General features: G+C 33.8%; 1 protein-coding gene and 1 pseudogene across 1 annotated transcript; both read left to right on the top strand.

The window, feature by feature from the left end:
• Positions 1–3,988: 3,988 nt before the first annotated feature.
• LOC111913578 (probable serine/threonine-protein kinase WNK3) lies at positions 3,989–7,840 on the top strand (annotated as a pseudogene).
• A 5,398-nt stretch (positions 7,841–13,238) lies between these two features.
• LOC111913615 (histidine--tRNA ligase, cytoplasmic) lies at positions 13,239–15,716 on the top strand. Its single transcript, XM_023909340.2, is given in 7 exon segments — positions 13,239–13,368; positions 13,490–14,397; positions 14,501–14,680; positions 14,765–15,019; positions 15,096–15,224; positions 15,306–15,528; positions 15,610–15,716. Coding segments are annotated over 7 exon segments (1,932 nt in total).
• The last annotated feature ends 1,079 nt before the right edge of the window (positions 15,717–16,795 follow it).

Genomic DNA, 16,795 nt, shown 5'->3' with positions numbered 1-16,795 from the left:
ATTTACTGAATAATGATATGGAAAAACTGCTACGGAATTGGCAATGATTAAATTGCTACAGAATTAGTTACGGAAAAATTGCTATGGAATTAGCTACGGAAACATTGCTACGGAATTGGTTACAGAAATATTGCTATGGAATTTGCTACGGAAACATTGCTACAGAATTGGTTACGGAAAATTTGTTACGGAATTTACTACAAAAACATTGTTACAGAATTTGCTACGGAACTCAATTTGCAACGAAATAGATACCGTAGAAATTGTCTTAGCAAAACCGCTACGGAACTACAATTTTGTAGCTAAACATTTTGCTACGAGGAAAAAAACAACGGAATCTAAGTGAAAATTTTCGTAGCAAATTCCGTAGTTATTCAATTTTAGCTACGGAATTTCAACTTTTTGCTATGGAATTTTTCCGTAGCTAAATTGAATTTTTCTTGTAGTGATACCCACGAGTGAAATGGGACGAAATAGCCAAAAATCGTCTTTTAGTCACTTAAATAAGAAGTCATTTGGTACCATGATTTACAACACATATTTGTATGCTTTTGAAATTCATTTGTACAGTTGTATCAATTTTACTAGAAGTTGAAAGTCACCATTTTGGGTGTAATTACTTCCACCCAAAAGCTGTACCACCTGTACACATGTATAACGTCATATAATCATTTCAAATTCTTATGAGACATATATACCTCATAAGTTATTATTCTCATGTTGGGGAACACACCCTAACCAGTAGTTTACACACATACTTAATGGTTTGCGACATGATACTATGATACTTTGTTAAAGTGCCATTTTAGACAAGGTACTAAAATTTAAGTTCTACATAATGCATAATTAAACACACTTCTTACTTAAATTAGTATGATTCTAATACTTTAGTCAAAGCATAACATACCCACGGGATTATCATATCTTTGCTTGTAAAAGAACATATATATATATATATATATATCAAATTCATCGCTAGCAAATAAAACCACAATTCATATAAAAACTATGTGTTAAAATTTCTAGATTGTTTTTGTTGGAAGTTAATAAAACTGTATAGTTAGTATTCGATTCATAAATGGTGGTTAGTCTTGGAATTGACGTTTCCAGATTAAGGATGGGTGTCAAATCTTCTCAGATAATAGAGCTTCAAGAGGCCCTTCATTCCTTTGCTCTCTCCTATCAACAAAACATTTGGTGTTAGGATCTTGATTCTAATTTAGAGTACACAGTTGGTTGGTTCGACCAGAAGTTCTATTAATTCTCATATATCGTGGACATGAAAGGCAAGAGACAATGTGGAATAGAGTGACCCATGTAAAAATTAATATCTTGGGTTGGAGGATCCTATTCATAACAATTTGGTTAATCAGGATGTTAATATGTATTCGATTAGATGCCATTTGTTTGATAGGTTTATGGAGGCAACTGGTCATTTGTTTCTAAATTCCGATGTGGCTTCTTTCACGAAGTCTTATTAGCCATTGGTGGGACATCTAATTTCCCTCGGTTGGTTCGAATGAATAATGAATTTCTTGGGTCGACACGTCGAGTTATCGGGTATCACTACTCTGCAACACTAATGCTCGGATGACGATGTGTGTATGTATGTGTGTGTGTGTGTTTTTCTATTTGGGTGGAATGTGTTGGTCTTTGAGACCCAAAAGCGAAGGGATTATACGGTTTTGTATAAGATTTTCAATCTTTGGTTACTAAGAAACCCAACACTGTAACTTTATTTGGTCGTTTGGTTATGAAATTCAAAATTGATTATTTTCTATTTGCAATTGTTGGTTCCATGAAATAGTAAACATAGATGTATTTTGCACGGAATAATTGATCGACTGGTCGTTGGTTCGTTTACGACAGGTGGAATTTGTTATAAATAACAACCAATCTTAATCGTTGACTTTTAAAAATACAATTTACCTTTTTATTTAAATATGTAAAACTTAAAAGTCTTGTATCGCTTTTGCACGAAAAAAGGGCGTGTGGATGAAAGAATATAAAAATAGATTGTGAAGTGCATTAATTAATATAAACTTTGAGAAAGTAAATGTATCCATTGATTCGAACCAAAGGGCATGCATCAACATCTCAGTTTGTTTTTCTAATGATTATGTATTATAAATATTTAGTTTATTGAGCTATTTAGTCATTTAGATACGTTAATCTTAGTTTGTTTTTTATTTTTACTTATTTGTTTTTTTTTTCTTCTTTGTTTTTTTTAATGGCAGATGTATGAAAAACTAGCAAGAGGCTATATAAAATTAAATAGTCCGTGCATTACAAGTATTAATACACCAATCAAACCAACTAATGAAATTAAAAGAAGATCTATGTTTAATTCAATTAAACGACACTAATTGGATATCATCAGCTAACTTTAAGGGAGAATATCTCTTAATGTTAAACATCAAAGAATTTCATGCCTTCTAGATTAACCAAACCAGAGAGAGCAGACGATGGTAAGTTTGAATTTTTCCTTCTTATCAGAACTCAGGGTTGCCATCATCGTAAACAATTCCAATCTATCCCCAGGAATCGAAGCTAACAACAAATGACAAATCCATAAAAAAAAGCATGGGTTGTACAAATTCTTTAGGGGTTGCACTACTAGAAAAAAAAATTATTTCCAAAGGAAGTTTACATTACAAAATCATCACTAAACCGATGAATTTACACTAAATTTATAATTAACAAACTTTGTGATGGATTATTGACGGATTTGTGACGCATTTTCGATAAAAAAAACACGAAATTTACATTTGACGGGAAAATTGAAGAGGTAGCCCAGACTACCCGGGGCTATATAGTAGCTCCGCCCCTGTTAACAACCCACTCTAGGTGATAAACCAACTACATATCTGTGTTGAAAAGTTGCACTTGAAAAAAATATGATCAACCTCCTCCATTCAAGTGTCTAAATTACAAGTCGCCGACTTCAAATTAACACTTCTATTATTAAGATTTTTAGCCACCGAAACTTTATTGGAAATCACATACCAAACAAAACAATTAATTTTAATGGGAACCCAACTAATTATAGCTATTTGATAATTAATCATTTTAAAAAGAGTTTGAATCCTATATCTTTCAACCTTAGGATGATCCGTACTAAAAAAAACTATAAAGTTACTAATAACTACATTGTTTAATATGGAAACCAATTAATTAAAAAATAATTTATTTTGGCATGCAATCTATCATTAAGGAACAATGATTTACAAATGATTCGTATTAGGTAGATGCAAACATATTAAATTGTAAGACATCAACACACGTATAATATAAATGCATTGTTAACAACAAACAACCAATAAATATGTTCTAGATAACTATTTAGTATTTACTGGTAAGTATATATAACGTTATTTAAGTACACAATTTTTTTTAATAATGTATATTTACATTGTTGGGACATAGCTTTCGTAAATAACAATAAGCAAAAATCTTATTGTTTGTAGAGACATGTATAACAAATAGATTAAAACTAAAAAGACCATAAGCTAAATACATAAATCCAAGTGAAAAAAAAAAACCCCTAAAACTAAACGCAAAGATTATCTTAACCGCAGGAACAATTCATGTAATTTACTTTGTTATAATAATATAGTAGTTTAATAACACCCATTAGTTATTTATAAGATAAATCAAATAAAAAACATTAAGTTTATGTAAAATTTCAATTTTGATGATATATTTTTTTCTTAATTAAGTCATAAGCTTACAAGTTTATTGTAAATTTAACCGATCAACCGGTTTAATTAAGGTGTTTTATGTTCACATTTTTTTCTTATTTCTTTGTTCTTTTTATTTTTCAAAAGGGATTCGTCTACCTGTCTATTTGATTAAGTATATAGTATGCCGATTTCAAATTATTAGGAGAGTTAGAATTATTTATGTAAGGACATTGTCATCAAGTTGTATAACAAAATAGACTTTGTATGTCCCTTCTGATGGTGCATGAGATATGTTATCATCTTTCCTAGATATATAATATTTTTATAACAACTTATAATATAATTATAAGTTAAAAAAAAATGATTTTCTTATATATTTTGACAAAATTAAGTAACTTCCTTAAATAAACAAGTCACTTAACCGTCGTTTTTCTTATTATACGGTGAAGAAGAAGAATATTATTTCCGTTGAGTCCCTCCGCCGGTTCTGGTTCTCTCTAACGACTCCCTCCTCCTCCTTCACGTCGTCTTCAACCTCTTCACGTCTTCTATAGAAACGTTCGCGCATGCATTTCATCATTTATCTCTATATCGAAAACCTTCGGTTCATTTTCAAGTCACCGGAGGCAGCTTTTGCCAATCAGAATTGTTCGCCAAACAAGGAGCCAAGGAATTACACAAGTTTTGGAATTGATCTGGTTTCGTGTGCGTAACAGTTAGGGTTTCGACGAATCTTACAGAAATGCCATTGGAATCGTCTTCAGACTACGAAGCGGACGATTCCGATGCTGAGTTCGTTGAGATCGATCCCTCCGGTCGTTATGGACGGGTTAGCACGTTTCATACAAAGAATTTATCGTTTTTATTGACGTTTGTTAGATATATTGGTTGTTATTTCGGATGACTATATTGATGTAATTTGCAGTATAAGGAAGTGCTAGGAAAGGGGGCTTGCAAAAAGGTGTATCCTTTTTCACTCGCTTTCGTTCCAAATAAAAGCTAGCTATAGGCTGCCTTTTGATATTCAATGTCAAACTCAAACCACTTATATCTCAACTTCATAATTGCTATGAATTTTACACCTAATTACAAGAAATATTGCGAACTAGGTTGAACTTTGTAAAGCAGTACAAATATAGCATTGTTGGTGCTAACTTAGTTCCATTAACAAATCACTAAATTAGCTCATTGTTGAAAATCATTGCGTTTACCTTCGAATTTCTGCAAGAATTGTGGTTTGTTTGTGACAGAAGCCAAATATCATGGCTCAAAAATTATCTATTTTTCAAGTTTAAAAGTATTTACTAGCAATAAAATAGATTATATGGTAAAATCCTTGATCGCATATGGGATATTTAGATATAGAGCATTTGATGAACTGGAAGGAATTGAAGTAGCTTGGAATCAAATAAGGATTTCTGATTTCTTGAGGAACCCTGAGGAGTTGGAGCGTCTATACTCTGAAGTTCATTTGCTTAAAACACTTCGACACAAGAACATCATCAAATTCTACAACTCTTGGGTTGATACAAAGAACGACCATGTCAACTTCATCACTGAGATCTTCACATCAGGGACATTAAGACAGTATGTTTTGATTCATTTCTGAGCTTCCATTATTTATGGTTTTCATAAGCATGTAGTTATAAGATCATGCTAGAAATTTTTGGTAGGTACCGAAATAAACATAAGCATGTAGATTTGAGAGCATTGAAGAAATGGTCTAAACAGATATTGGAGGGGTTAGTGTATCTTCATAGTCATGATCCTCCAGTTATTCATCGAGACCTCAAGTGTGACAACATTTTTGTCAATGGAAATCAAGGAGAGGTAAAGATTGGTGACCTTGGATTAGCTGCCATTCTTCGCCAAGCTCGTTCTGCTCACAGTGTCATTGGTGAGGCCAGGGCATTTTTGTAATTTTCATGCTTTCATGTGACCATCCATGGTGAGTGAATTATTGTTTTGTGTTTAGGAACTCCGGAGTTCATGGCACCAGAGCTTTATGAGGAGGATTACAATGAACTTGTGGATATTTATGCATTTGGGATGTGCTTACTTGAATTGGTGACATTTGAGTATCCATATGTTGAATGCACCAATGCTGCTCAAATATATAAGAAAGTCACATCTGTAAGTGATTCATTTTATCTATAATATACAAATAAGTAAAAGTTATTTCTTGCAATTATCCCTTAAATGAATAGAGGTATAAAACATTGTTTCATTAAAATGTTTGCAGAGATTACACATAAATCAATAATTTTTACCTTCTACTTGCAAATATGTTCTTTCTTATCTTTGAAAATTACAAAGATGATTCGAGATTTTTTTTTTTTTTTTTTAGGGTGTGAAGCCGGCTTCATTAGCAACAGTGAAGGATCCTGAAATCAAATCATTTATCGAAAAATGTCTTGCAAAAGTGTCTTATAGATTGAGCGCCAAGGAACTGTTAATGGACAATTTTCTTTATGCTGATGAGGATTATAATAACATAAATAAACAAAAACACTCTGATCCTGATCCAGGTTACAATTTTGCCTTAAATTTATATTTTTCTGCCAGAAATTGACAAATACAAGCCAATTACCAAAAAATCAATCAACATTTCACATTTTCCTTAAAAAATCCACCAATTTCACAATGGCTTGTTGCGAAATGCACTATTTGTATTGTCCCCACTAAAAAAATTAGTATACATTGCAAAAAACGAAGTCTTAGGTTGAGATATTGTACAAAAAAAAAAATCTGGTGTGAAATAAGTAAATTAAAAAAATCCCTTAAATATAGGAACCAATTTCGCAGTAGTGCATTTGGCAATAACCTCACTGTGGAATTTAGTTATTTTTTGGCTAATGTTTTGTAAAATAACTAAAAAAAAGAGGCTAAATTTGATTTTCTCTTGTTGTGCACGTAATTGTGATGGTTTTGTATAGGTGGCGACACTGAGAACGTTGAAACTCCAAACTCTATGCCTGATACTGCTAGGGATTTCACAGTGATGGCTCAAGTCAGAGATCCAAATACAGTATTCTTGAAACTACGTATAGAAGATGTAACAGGTAATTAATAAAACATTTAGATTTCTTTATATTTTAACAAATGATTATATTATATACTTTTTTTTTTTTAATTAGGTAATGTTCGGAATATCCACTTCCCGTTTGATATCGAGGCTGACACACCAACTGCAGTTGCAAGAGAAATGGTGGAAGAGTTGGATTTAACAGATCAAGACGTGTCTGTAATTGCCGAAATGATTGAAGCAGAAATCCGTTCATGTTTTCCTGACTGGGCACTAACGGAATATTCCAATGACGGCAATGAACTTGACCCTCAATACGATTCTCCTTCCCCATCCACCAATAAATCCGGTGCTTCTCCTGGACATTTATCTCTTGAACGATTGCCTTCTGGTAGGAGATACTGGAGCGATGCACCCAAAACTGGTTGCTCTCCACTTAAACCCGTTCCTTCAGATATCGATGAAGAAGAAAACACCCAACCATTTCCAAATGATGATGATGATGATGATGATGAAAATAATGATGGTGATGATGATGTGAATATGATTGTGGAGAAAATTGAACAAATAATGGTTGAGCAACAAAAAGAGTTGGATGAGCTTAAAAAGAAACATGGATTAATTGTATCAAAAATTTTGATGAAACTTTCTCCCGAAACTCGACAAGAAGTTGTTACCATGTGTAAAGTCGAGATCTCAAAAGAAGATTCTGATATGTAAGTCTCCTTTTAACTTTAAAATAGGCCTCAATTCATATAATTTTAAAAGATTTCAAAATGTTTGCAGAAAAGGGGAAGATGGAGATGAGGAAGGAGGAAATGGAAAGCATAGTCCGGGACGTTTGTTCAAGCAGAAGTTCAAGACCAGGGTAGAGTATACGAGGCCAAGCAGGGGCATTGCTGTAATTTTGAGAAACGATAGTGTGAATTCATGACATTTGAGGGTTGGAAACATTTTGAATAAAGATTTGTTGTGTTGGAGGGAATTGTATATATGATTATTTGTTAACACGAAGAGGTTTGATTTATGTTTGAGTAGTTGAGTTAAGTTGTGAAATTTGAAGGACTTTATAGATGGATATTGGGTGAATGTTGTATTGAGTTGTTTAAGTACATGTTGCATTTGGTTTGAAGTTTCAATGGCTTGGTAGATATTAGTGGAAATTTGAAGGGGTTAACAGGTATTGGCTTCAATTTTCAAGGGCTTGGTGGGTATTGGGGGGAATTTCAAGGGCATAGCAGATATTAGGTGAGATTTCAAGGGTTTTATAGATATTTGAAGATTTTTTTACGGTCGTAGTAGATAATTGTTGAAACTTGAAGGTCTTCGTAGATATTTAGGGTATCTTTTAAGGGTTTATTCTTTATTGAAACTCTAGGGGCTTGTAGATTTTGGTGTTTTTTTTAGAGTTCAGAGGGTGTTGGGATTTCATTTTGATTTTTAAAAGGATTTTTTAGACAAAATCCCTTATTGACTTATTGTGTTAGGAAATAAGTTAAAAAAATGTTTTGATTTGTTTTTGAGATGGGGAAAGTCAATAAACAATAAGTTATTTTCAAAAAAACTATTTGTCTAAGCTTAAGAGTATTTTAAGGTAATGAGAAGTTGTTTTAAAAATCTTTTTCTTTTTGCAACTCAAAAAGTCATAGAGTTTAGAAAAGCTATAAATTCTAACGGCTTAAAATCTCATTTTTTTGAAGGGTTAAAGAGAAGTTTTAAAAATCTTTTTCTATTTGCTAAACACTTTTTTTTTTTTTACTTATTAACTTTTCAAAAAGTCAATAAGTCAATAAGTTGTTTTGAGATGAAATCCCAAACACTCTCTTAGTATTGGGTAGATTTCAAGGCCTAAGTTAATATGAGGTGTAACTTCAAAGGGCTTGGTACATATTTGACAAATAGAAGGGCTTGATAGATATTTGTTGAAAATCAAAGGGCTTAATAAAAGTTGAGGGAATTTTCAAAGCCTTGGAAGATATTAGGAAAACATAAAGGGTTAATATGTATTGGTTGAAATTCCAAGGGCTTAGTAACTATCATCCATAAGTCGGCTTAGGGTTTGAAAATACAACTTCTTTTTTCAATGTCACTGGCTTACCCTTCCATCTACCAATCACATAACCATCATCGTTTCTTTTCAATCGAATCCTCGCCCACAGATGAATGGTGTATTCTTTGAAGCCACATTAGGAACATACGACACCTCCCCTTAGGGATATTGCCCTGTTGCTTTCCGATTCTTCTCATAATCAAGTACAAGGAACCAAATTCGGTTTCATAGGAGTAAAGCAAAAGATTGATTTAATGTCCCAAAAATACTAGTAAAAATTTCACTTTTAAACCACCAAAAACCATATAATCATTTGCTCAAAAGTCAACCAATGTCAAACACTAAAGTAAATCAAAATAGATAATGCAGAATAAAACTCTAGGGGATGTTGTGTGATCAAGCCGGACCCTTCCCTTTGGACCAGAAGTAATTGAAACATTTAGATATAAAACTGTAAGCACAAAGTTTAGTGAGTTTCCCCAAAATACCACATAACCATTGATAGGTTTTATACATAGCAAACAATCATATGTGTGCATGCAACCCTAATTTGAGGATCTATGTTTTCACTATTAGACATACAAGCATTGAACACAAAAACTAGAAACCCTAGGAGGCACATGTAATTTTCAAAATTAATATATAATTAGGGTTAGGATACACACATTTATTATTATATTGTAATTACAATCAAATCCTTGAATATCTTGAACTTTGGTAGCAAGCGCCACAAGTGTCGCGCCTATAATGGCTCACAAACAAACCTAGCAACCAAGGATTACTATGGAGAGAGGGAGAGAGAGAGAGAGAAGGGAAGTGAAAAATCGGATCTAAGCCTTTCTTGGAGTGCATGGGATGAAATTCAACCATATATGGGTTTATCTAGGTGATAAGGAATGTTTAGGATAAGGCAGGTGTATCTTAGATAACCCTAATCCCTTAACTTCCTCCCTAAGCCTTCCAAGGCACCCTTAGAGCCCAAGGAAACCCTAGGACACTCTAGATTTAGTTCCCTACCTCTAAGGGAGATTCTAGAATGCTTCAATGCTCAACATTTGAACATTGTCACCTTTAGTCCCTGCAGTTTCAACTAATTCTTTTAATCCCATAATTAATTCCAAAATAATTTCTGATTAAATATTAATTAAATGATTTCTATTTAATATATTATATCCACAATACATTTATAAATCATTTATCTTGATTTCAAATTAATTTATTAACCTAGAAATAAATTAATAAATCATTCTTCTCTCTTCAACAGTTATCCTATTCAATTGTCAGGTTTAAAGGCAACCCAAAAGAACATTGTTACTATCAATTCAAGTACATACCAATTATAGTTATGAGCTTAGACACCTAATCCAACAGTCTCCCACTTGGATAAGTCTAATAACTATAGTTGCAAGTATAACTTCAAAAATTGACTATCAAATTTTAGCTACCAAAAGTCGCTGTTGAACTCTGACCTAGTCAGTGACGTGTCCTTAGATAAGGGATCAAATATTCTTCTATTCTACAAGATATCGTATGGAAATAAGACATTCATTATAATCAATCTCTATCCAATAGTTTTTTCCCGATTTCTGATTTATGACGACTGACTAATTGAACAAATCAAATCAGTCCAGGCTTGGCCAAGCGCTTAGGGTGGCATCACTAAATCATCGAGGGGCCCACATATATCGATTTTATCCCTCTTAGGGTAAAAGGAACGGATAAAATTCGACTCAAATGATCTCTTGTACTTACTCATCAAATAACACACAACAATATGTTTTATAACACGAAGTTACTGGTGCGTTTACATATGTCAATGTGCATCCGACTTGTAAACTACAACTCACATGTCTTCGTTTCAAGAATATAAGATATTATCGTCTCACAATCACCCGTGATAAAATCCATGAAGTGATTCACGTGAGCGTGGGTTTAATCCAATACTCAAATCTTATTTCATGAGCACTCATGAACACTGCAGCTGACTTTTGCTATGTCTAAAACGCTTCAGACAATCTACAGTCGAGTTCATGACAGTCTTGCCTCAATACCTACTTCCAAAGTATGATCGACTGTGGATGGTTTGAATAATCTTATTATTCAGGAAGTCAAAACATGCAAAGTGAAACACAAGAATAATCGAATCCAATGTGGCCTCAACACTTCGAGTATAAATAAAACACCTATTATTTAATCACCATATCGATTACACATTATTCATTGTATAATGTTTTGGATAATCAACTTAATACTTGAATCATAACAATAGTTATCCCATGCTCCAAGCATGCATACTATAATGATCCTTACTTTGTGAAATAGATCAATTGAACACATTTCCAATTAATGCTCATTTCACAATCCCCAATCCTTATTATAAGTGTAAGAATACCAAGTTCTTGCAATTATTAGAATATTTTAGATTCTAACATTTTATGCAATGATCCTTTCGTAATGTCACAGCACCAAAGTCACCAAGACTTTGCCCATGAAATTATAAAGTGTTCTTTTGGAGATTGTTACAAAACAACTCCATAATTATGAAGTCTCATATTCAAAGTACATTCCTTTGAACATCCTTCTTGTATAAAAGTTTATAATCTACATAAATCCTTAATATCCAACTCCTATTGTGGAAACATTTCCATATTTTCCATATGACAACATATTCTAAATAGAATCCTATCTATTCATAATAATGTCAATATGGTCCATCCATTACTATACTTCCAACTGCCTACAAGTGACCAATCCTTGGTGAACCTTAGATTGTACTTGACAGCTGTTTGACTTACTTTAGTCATATCTGATTCTTGTCCTTTTTCCCTCTTAACACTCTAGGCATTTGGAATAGACAGAACGGTTAAATATTACATCATATGTAAACGATCCTATACCCGAAGCGTATGGGATACGATACATAATGTCTTCCATAAAGACATGATACTTTACTAGTCTCTCGTTATAATATTGCTATATATAGAATTCCCTTATGTTGAATCTTTTCAACATACCATTCATATATGTCCTTTGACTAAATTTGATTAAAAATTCTGAATCTAAGCTTTTAGATTTTGAAATGAAGTATAAGTACCTCTCCTTAATTATAGCAAAATAACTTTTCAACCTCTGCAACTTTGCGAATTGAAATTTTTGTTTTCTATAATTAATATTGCTAACTCACAATACTTAACATAATAATCGTGCTCCCACTAACATGATGATTATATCCTTACCAACATAACACTTATGCTTCCACTAGCTTTTACATTTATTCAGAAATCACCTGGGCTTCTAGAAATCAATACTTATTGACTTTCTTACCAAAGTTCATATTTCTGATACGTGATGCTTCTATAAGACTTTATCTAAGCTTCTCAAACTCATACGCCTTTCCTTAGATAATTCATATGTGTGTCTAAATAATTCTAGAACTTATAGCAATAAGTCTTAAATGTTCAAACTATTTGCCTTTTCTCACAATTCGAACTATGAAGAGGGATGTTGTAATCATAATCGAATTCGAGAATGCAAATATCACAATTGCATTCTCCTTGAAATCTTCTTAGTGAAATCGTTTCCTCACAATCATTTTCATGAAATGGAGAGAAACATTGTCACTTAGATTTTATGGTGTATGTGTCCCTATCACTACTAGAAAAACAGCCTTTTACGACGCGCAATCAATGACACGCGCTAATAGACTATACGCATTTGTGCGTGCCGTAAAAATCGATGTCAGTTTTCCAAAATTTGAAGGATAGAGGACACACATTTGTGCGTGCCCTACAATTGGTGTCAAATAAAAAAAAATTAAAAACACGGAGGGCGCTTATTTTAAGTGTGTGTCGTCTACAAATGTCGCTTTATATTTTTTTAACTAAACGCGCGTTTTTAAAGAGGGATCTAAAATTCTAAAATTTTGAATACCCCGCTTCTCACTCTGATCCTATGGGTCGCCTTATCTCTCGTACAGAGCCATTCTCTCCCTCCTCTCTCTCTCTCTCTCTCTCTCTCTCTCTAACCCTAGACACAATCACTGGCCATTCACGTTCCTTCTTCCTTGCTCCATATTTTTTACCTTCGTCGGATCTATCTTCTTCTCCCCCGCCGTTATCTTCTTCGTGCTCCATATAATAAAATCGGCAACCAAAGAATCAGGCTCGCTTCTTATTTTGCTTTTTCTGTCTCCCACAAAAACCCTAGTTTCTATCACCACTTCTTGTCCCTCACAAAATCTTTCATAGAACCGGCGATTGGGGGTCTGCGACTCTTCATGTTGACAACGCCCTGCTGCAACTCACGATGGGGCCCAACGGTGCAGCAATTACATAACATGGTTGACTGCTCTGGCGTATTTACTTTCGTATTCATCTTCTTCCTCTTTATCTTCCCGTAAATACAAAATTAATCGCACTGTTGGATTAGTGAGTTATGGGTTAGGGTTTGGAGTGATTTGGGGAGAAGATGGTTTGCTCTAATGACCAAAAACTTCCCGGAATTGGGATTGAGAAAAGAAGATTGTGTGGAAGGAAGTTGGATTGACTACGTAATTTACTGGGCCTACTTCAACAACACAACTGAAGACACAGTGAAGGTAAATTTTACGGGTTGCAGCTACTCTTCCCCTCCATTTCTCTCTTCCTCTCTCATCTCTCATCTCTCTCGCTCTAATAAACTCCCATGTTTATTCCTTTTGAATGCTCTCTCTCTCTCTCTTACAATTTTTAGATCGAGGTGCTCTCCTGGACCACACCGCCTCCTCATTAGCACCAGTTGCTGATGCTGTTGCTGCCTTGTCTTGCGAGGCCTTGAAGGCCGACACTTCCACTGCCTTCAGCTTCACAGATTCTGGTGATGGCTGTTCTGATAAAGACGTGACTTATGTTTCTAGTGTTATGAAGGTTTTACTTAATGGCTCAAAATTATGTGGTAATCTATAGTGTGACCAAGTTGATAACATTCCTATAGTTCATGGTCGTTTAAGGTCTCTTTACAAATCAGTCCACTCTTCAACTCGAATTGCAGTGAATTCTTCTACCCCATTCGCAAATGGAAATGGAAGTGTCAGTGAGGATTTGACTGGACTCTTCTCTTCTCTAGCTCGTGCCCTTAAGAATCTTGGCAAGAGTAGTTGGCACCGAGCACATATTTGTCTAAAGGGCTTCGAAAACCATAACTTATATCCTACTTTGGTTGATAGTTTCAATGTTGGATGCCCTGGTCTTGACAGGTTGAATAACTCCATTAAGGCTGCTGCAAAGTTTGAGTTGGAAGACAAGTATGTCGAATCATTGCATGAAATTTATATTTTGTCCAAGGCTGTAAGAAAGATTCTTTCTTGGGAAGCCACAATTTCGTTTATATCATTGGAGGGGAGTATGAAAGGGGAAGAGGGTATTGATGAGAAACCCAACAAGAAAAAGAAGGTTATGGGAAAAGGCACAACTCTTTTGATGCAGTTTATAAAAGATAATTTACTGTCTTTGTCTGTGGCTAACAATGTAAACGACAACTCATGCTCAACTCTCCCGGAGAAAGTGGCACAATGTTTCCTTTCCCACTTTGAAAGTCTACTATCGAAAATAAAACAAGTCGTTGAAAGCAATGAAAGCAGAAGGCTTCCGAAGCTTGCCAAAGTAATAATACCATGCATGCTTATGTTTTATCTTTGATAAAATATTTATTTGTTTCTTGATTGATATATATATATATAATTATCTTACTTTTTAAACTTTACAGGGGACTCGTGATTTTGCAAAAGAACAAATGGTTGTATGAGAGAAAGCATTTGCAATCGTTGGCAATGTCTTTAAGAGGCACGGTGCAATGACACTTGATACTCCTGTGTTTGAACTGAGGGAAACTCTTACAGGAAAATACGGTGAAGATTCAAAGTTGATTTGTGATCTAGCTGACCAGGTTATATATTTTTGTTTTATTATTTTTTTTAAGCAGTGATATATCCTTTGATAGCCATTGGGCAAAGTTTTTGTTTTTTTTTAGGGTGGGGAGATTTGTTCCCTCCGGTATGACTTGACGGTTTCATTTGCGAGATATGTTGCTATGAATGGTCTTACATCTTTCAGAAGGTACCAAATTGCAAAAGTGTATAGAAGAGACAACCCATCTAAAGCAAGACACCGTGAATTTTATCAATGTGATTTTGACATTGCTGGTGATGAAACGATAGCAACTGACTTTGAGGTGGTTAGGATCTTGGTTGAACTACTAGATGAGCTAAACATTGGTGATTATGAGGTAAGTGTTTTAGTCACATTTTCAATTTCATTTCCTTATCTTTTCTTCTACTTAAGTGACATTCCACCATGCACAGATAAAGTTGAACCATAAAAAGTTACTAGATGGAATGCTAGAGATATGTGGTGTACCATCTCACAAAATGCAAACTATTTGCTCAAGTATTGAAAAATTAGACAAACAGTCATTTGACCAAATTATAACCGTTTTGTCAACATCTTTCCATTCATGCATCTTGTAGATATATCAAGTTATAATTATCGGTTATATATTGTTCTCATGGCAGTATTACCGTTTGTATCTATCGATGGGTGGGTCAAGAAAAATAAGAGGTGTTCAAAATCTGGAAACAGTAAGACCACATCAATTACTAGAGCAAATGGTGTGTACTGCTTTCAGAGCTGCAGCTGACACTCTTAACCAGACTAGATTTGGTGGGTTAAAGAACATGACAATAAAAATCGACCAATTATACTTCACCATTGCTTCTGCATTGAAGCCTTTACAAGGTATGTGTAATGTCTCATTTATAATTTTTAGACACAAGGGTAAAATAGTCATTTTTTTAATTTGACTTATTGCATTGACAGCAAACAAGCTACCAGGTGATATGGAAATAATCCAAGATGTAAAACGGCTCTGTGTTGTATTCGAACACGTGGAGAAGATGCTAACACTTGGCACTTGCAGGGTTTAATCTTCCCGGATTACCTAGATTACCTAATGAGATTCCAACTAAAGTTTTGTGTTTAACTGAGGTACCTTATGTTTTTTCTTTTTTAAAAAGAAAAAATGTAAATGATGTTTAAATAATATTTTTGAGAAAATGTTAGGAGTTGGTTAATGTGGAAAACCTCATTTTGAGAAAATATGATATTTTTGAATAATTTTGGAACATTTTATTCACTTCAGGGTTTTTTGAGGGAAGTGAGAGTAATTCTTGTCCAGATTGTGTTTGTGTTCTAATGAAATCGGGCAGGCTGAATCTCAACGGGCAGATTTGTTTGAGTGTCAAAACTTTTTTGTAAGTGATTAATTAATCTTTCCTTTTTTATTTAATAAAAAACGGGTTGTGATGATGAAAGTAATTGACAACCCTTTTTCTGTAAATGATGTTGTGATTGTGGGAGAGGTGTTGTGTTTTTCTCTGTTGCTAGGTAACCTTTTCAACAACAACATTCTACTTAAGCAGGTGAGTAATCAAGATTAAGAGAGACTTGTAACCATGTTTAGCATTCCTTTCCAGTAAGAAACAGAGTTGTATGATTATTTGTTAGTTTTATAGGAATGTATAACACATGTTAGCAATGTATTATTTTTGTTTAACATTTGAATGATTCTTTGTATAACATTATAATTTGTGCAATTTATTTTATTTTTTGAGTATGAAATTTTATTTTATATTATGCAATGGATTGTATTTTTTGTATATGGTATTTTATTTCTATTATAATAAATTAAATGAAAATTTAATTTAAAAATTAATAAATATATAAATTTATTTTTTTAAACATTTAAATTTACGATACGCAAAAATGTGTGTCATCTTCATTTATGACATGGCCTTTCTTGACAGGGGCTTTCTTGATACGCATTGCGTGTCATTAACACGCACGTCGTAAGGTTACGACACGCGAATGTGTGTCGTCTTCCTTTATGACAGGGCCTTCCTTGATACGCATTGCGTGTCGTAAACGCGCGTCGTAAATGCGCGTCGTCTCTCTTTATGACAGGGCCTTCCTTGACGCGCATTTGCGCGTCGTAAAAGGCTGTTTT

The sequence above is a fragment of the Lactuca sativa genome, chromosome 1 (assembly GCF_002870075.4).
Source record: "Lactuca sativa cultivar Salinas chromosome 1, Lsat_Salinas_v11, whole genome shotgun sequence".
NCBI lineage: Eukaryota > Viridiplantae > Streptophyta > Magnoliopsida > Asterales > Asteraceae > Lactuca > Lactuca sativa.
Note: the sequence above shows the minus strand (reverse complement) of the source record. Positions and strands in the feature narration are given on the sequence as shown.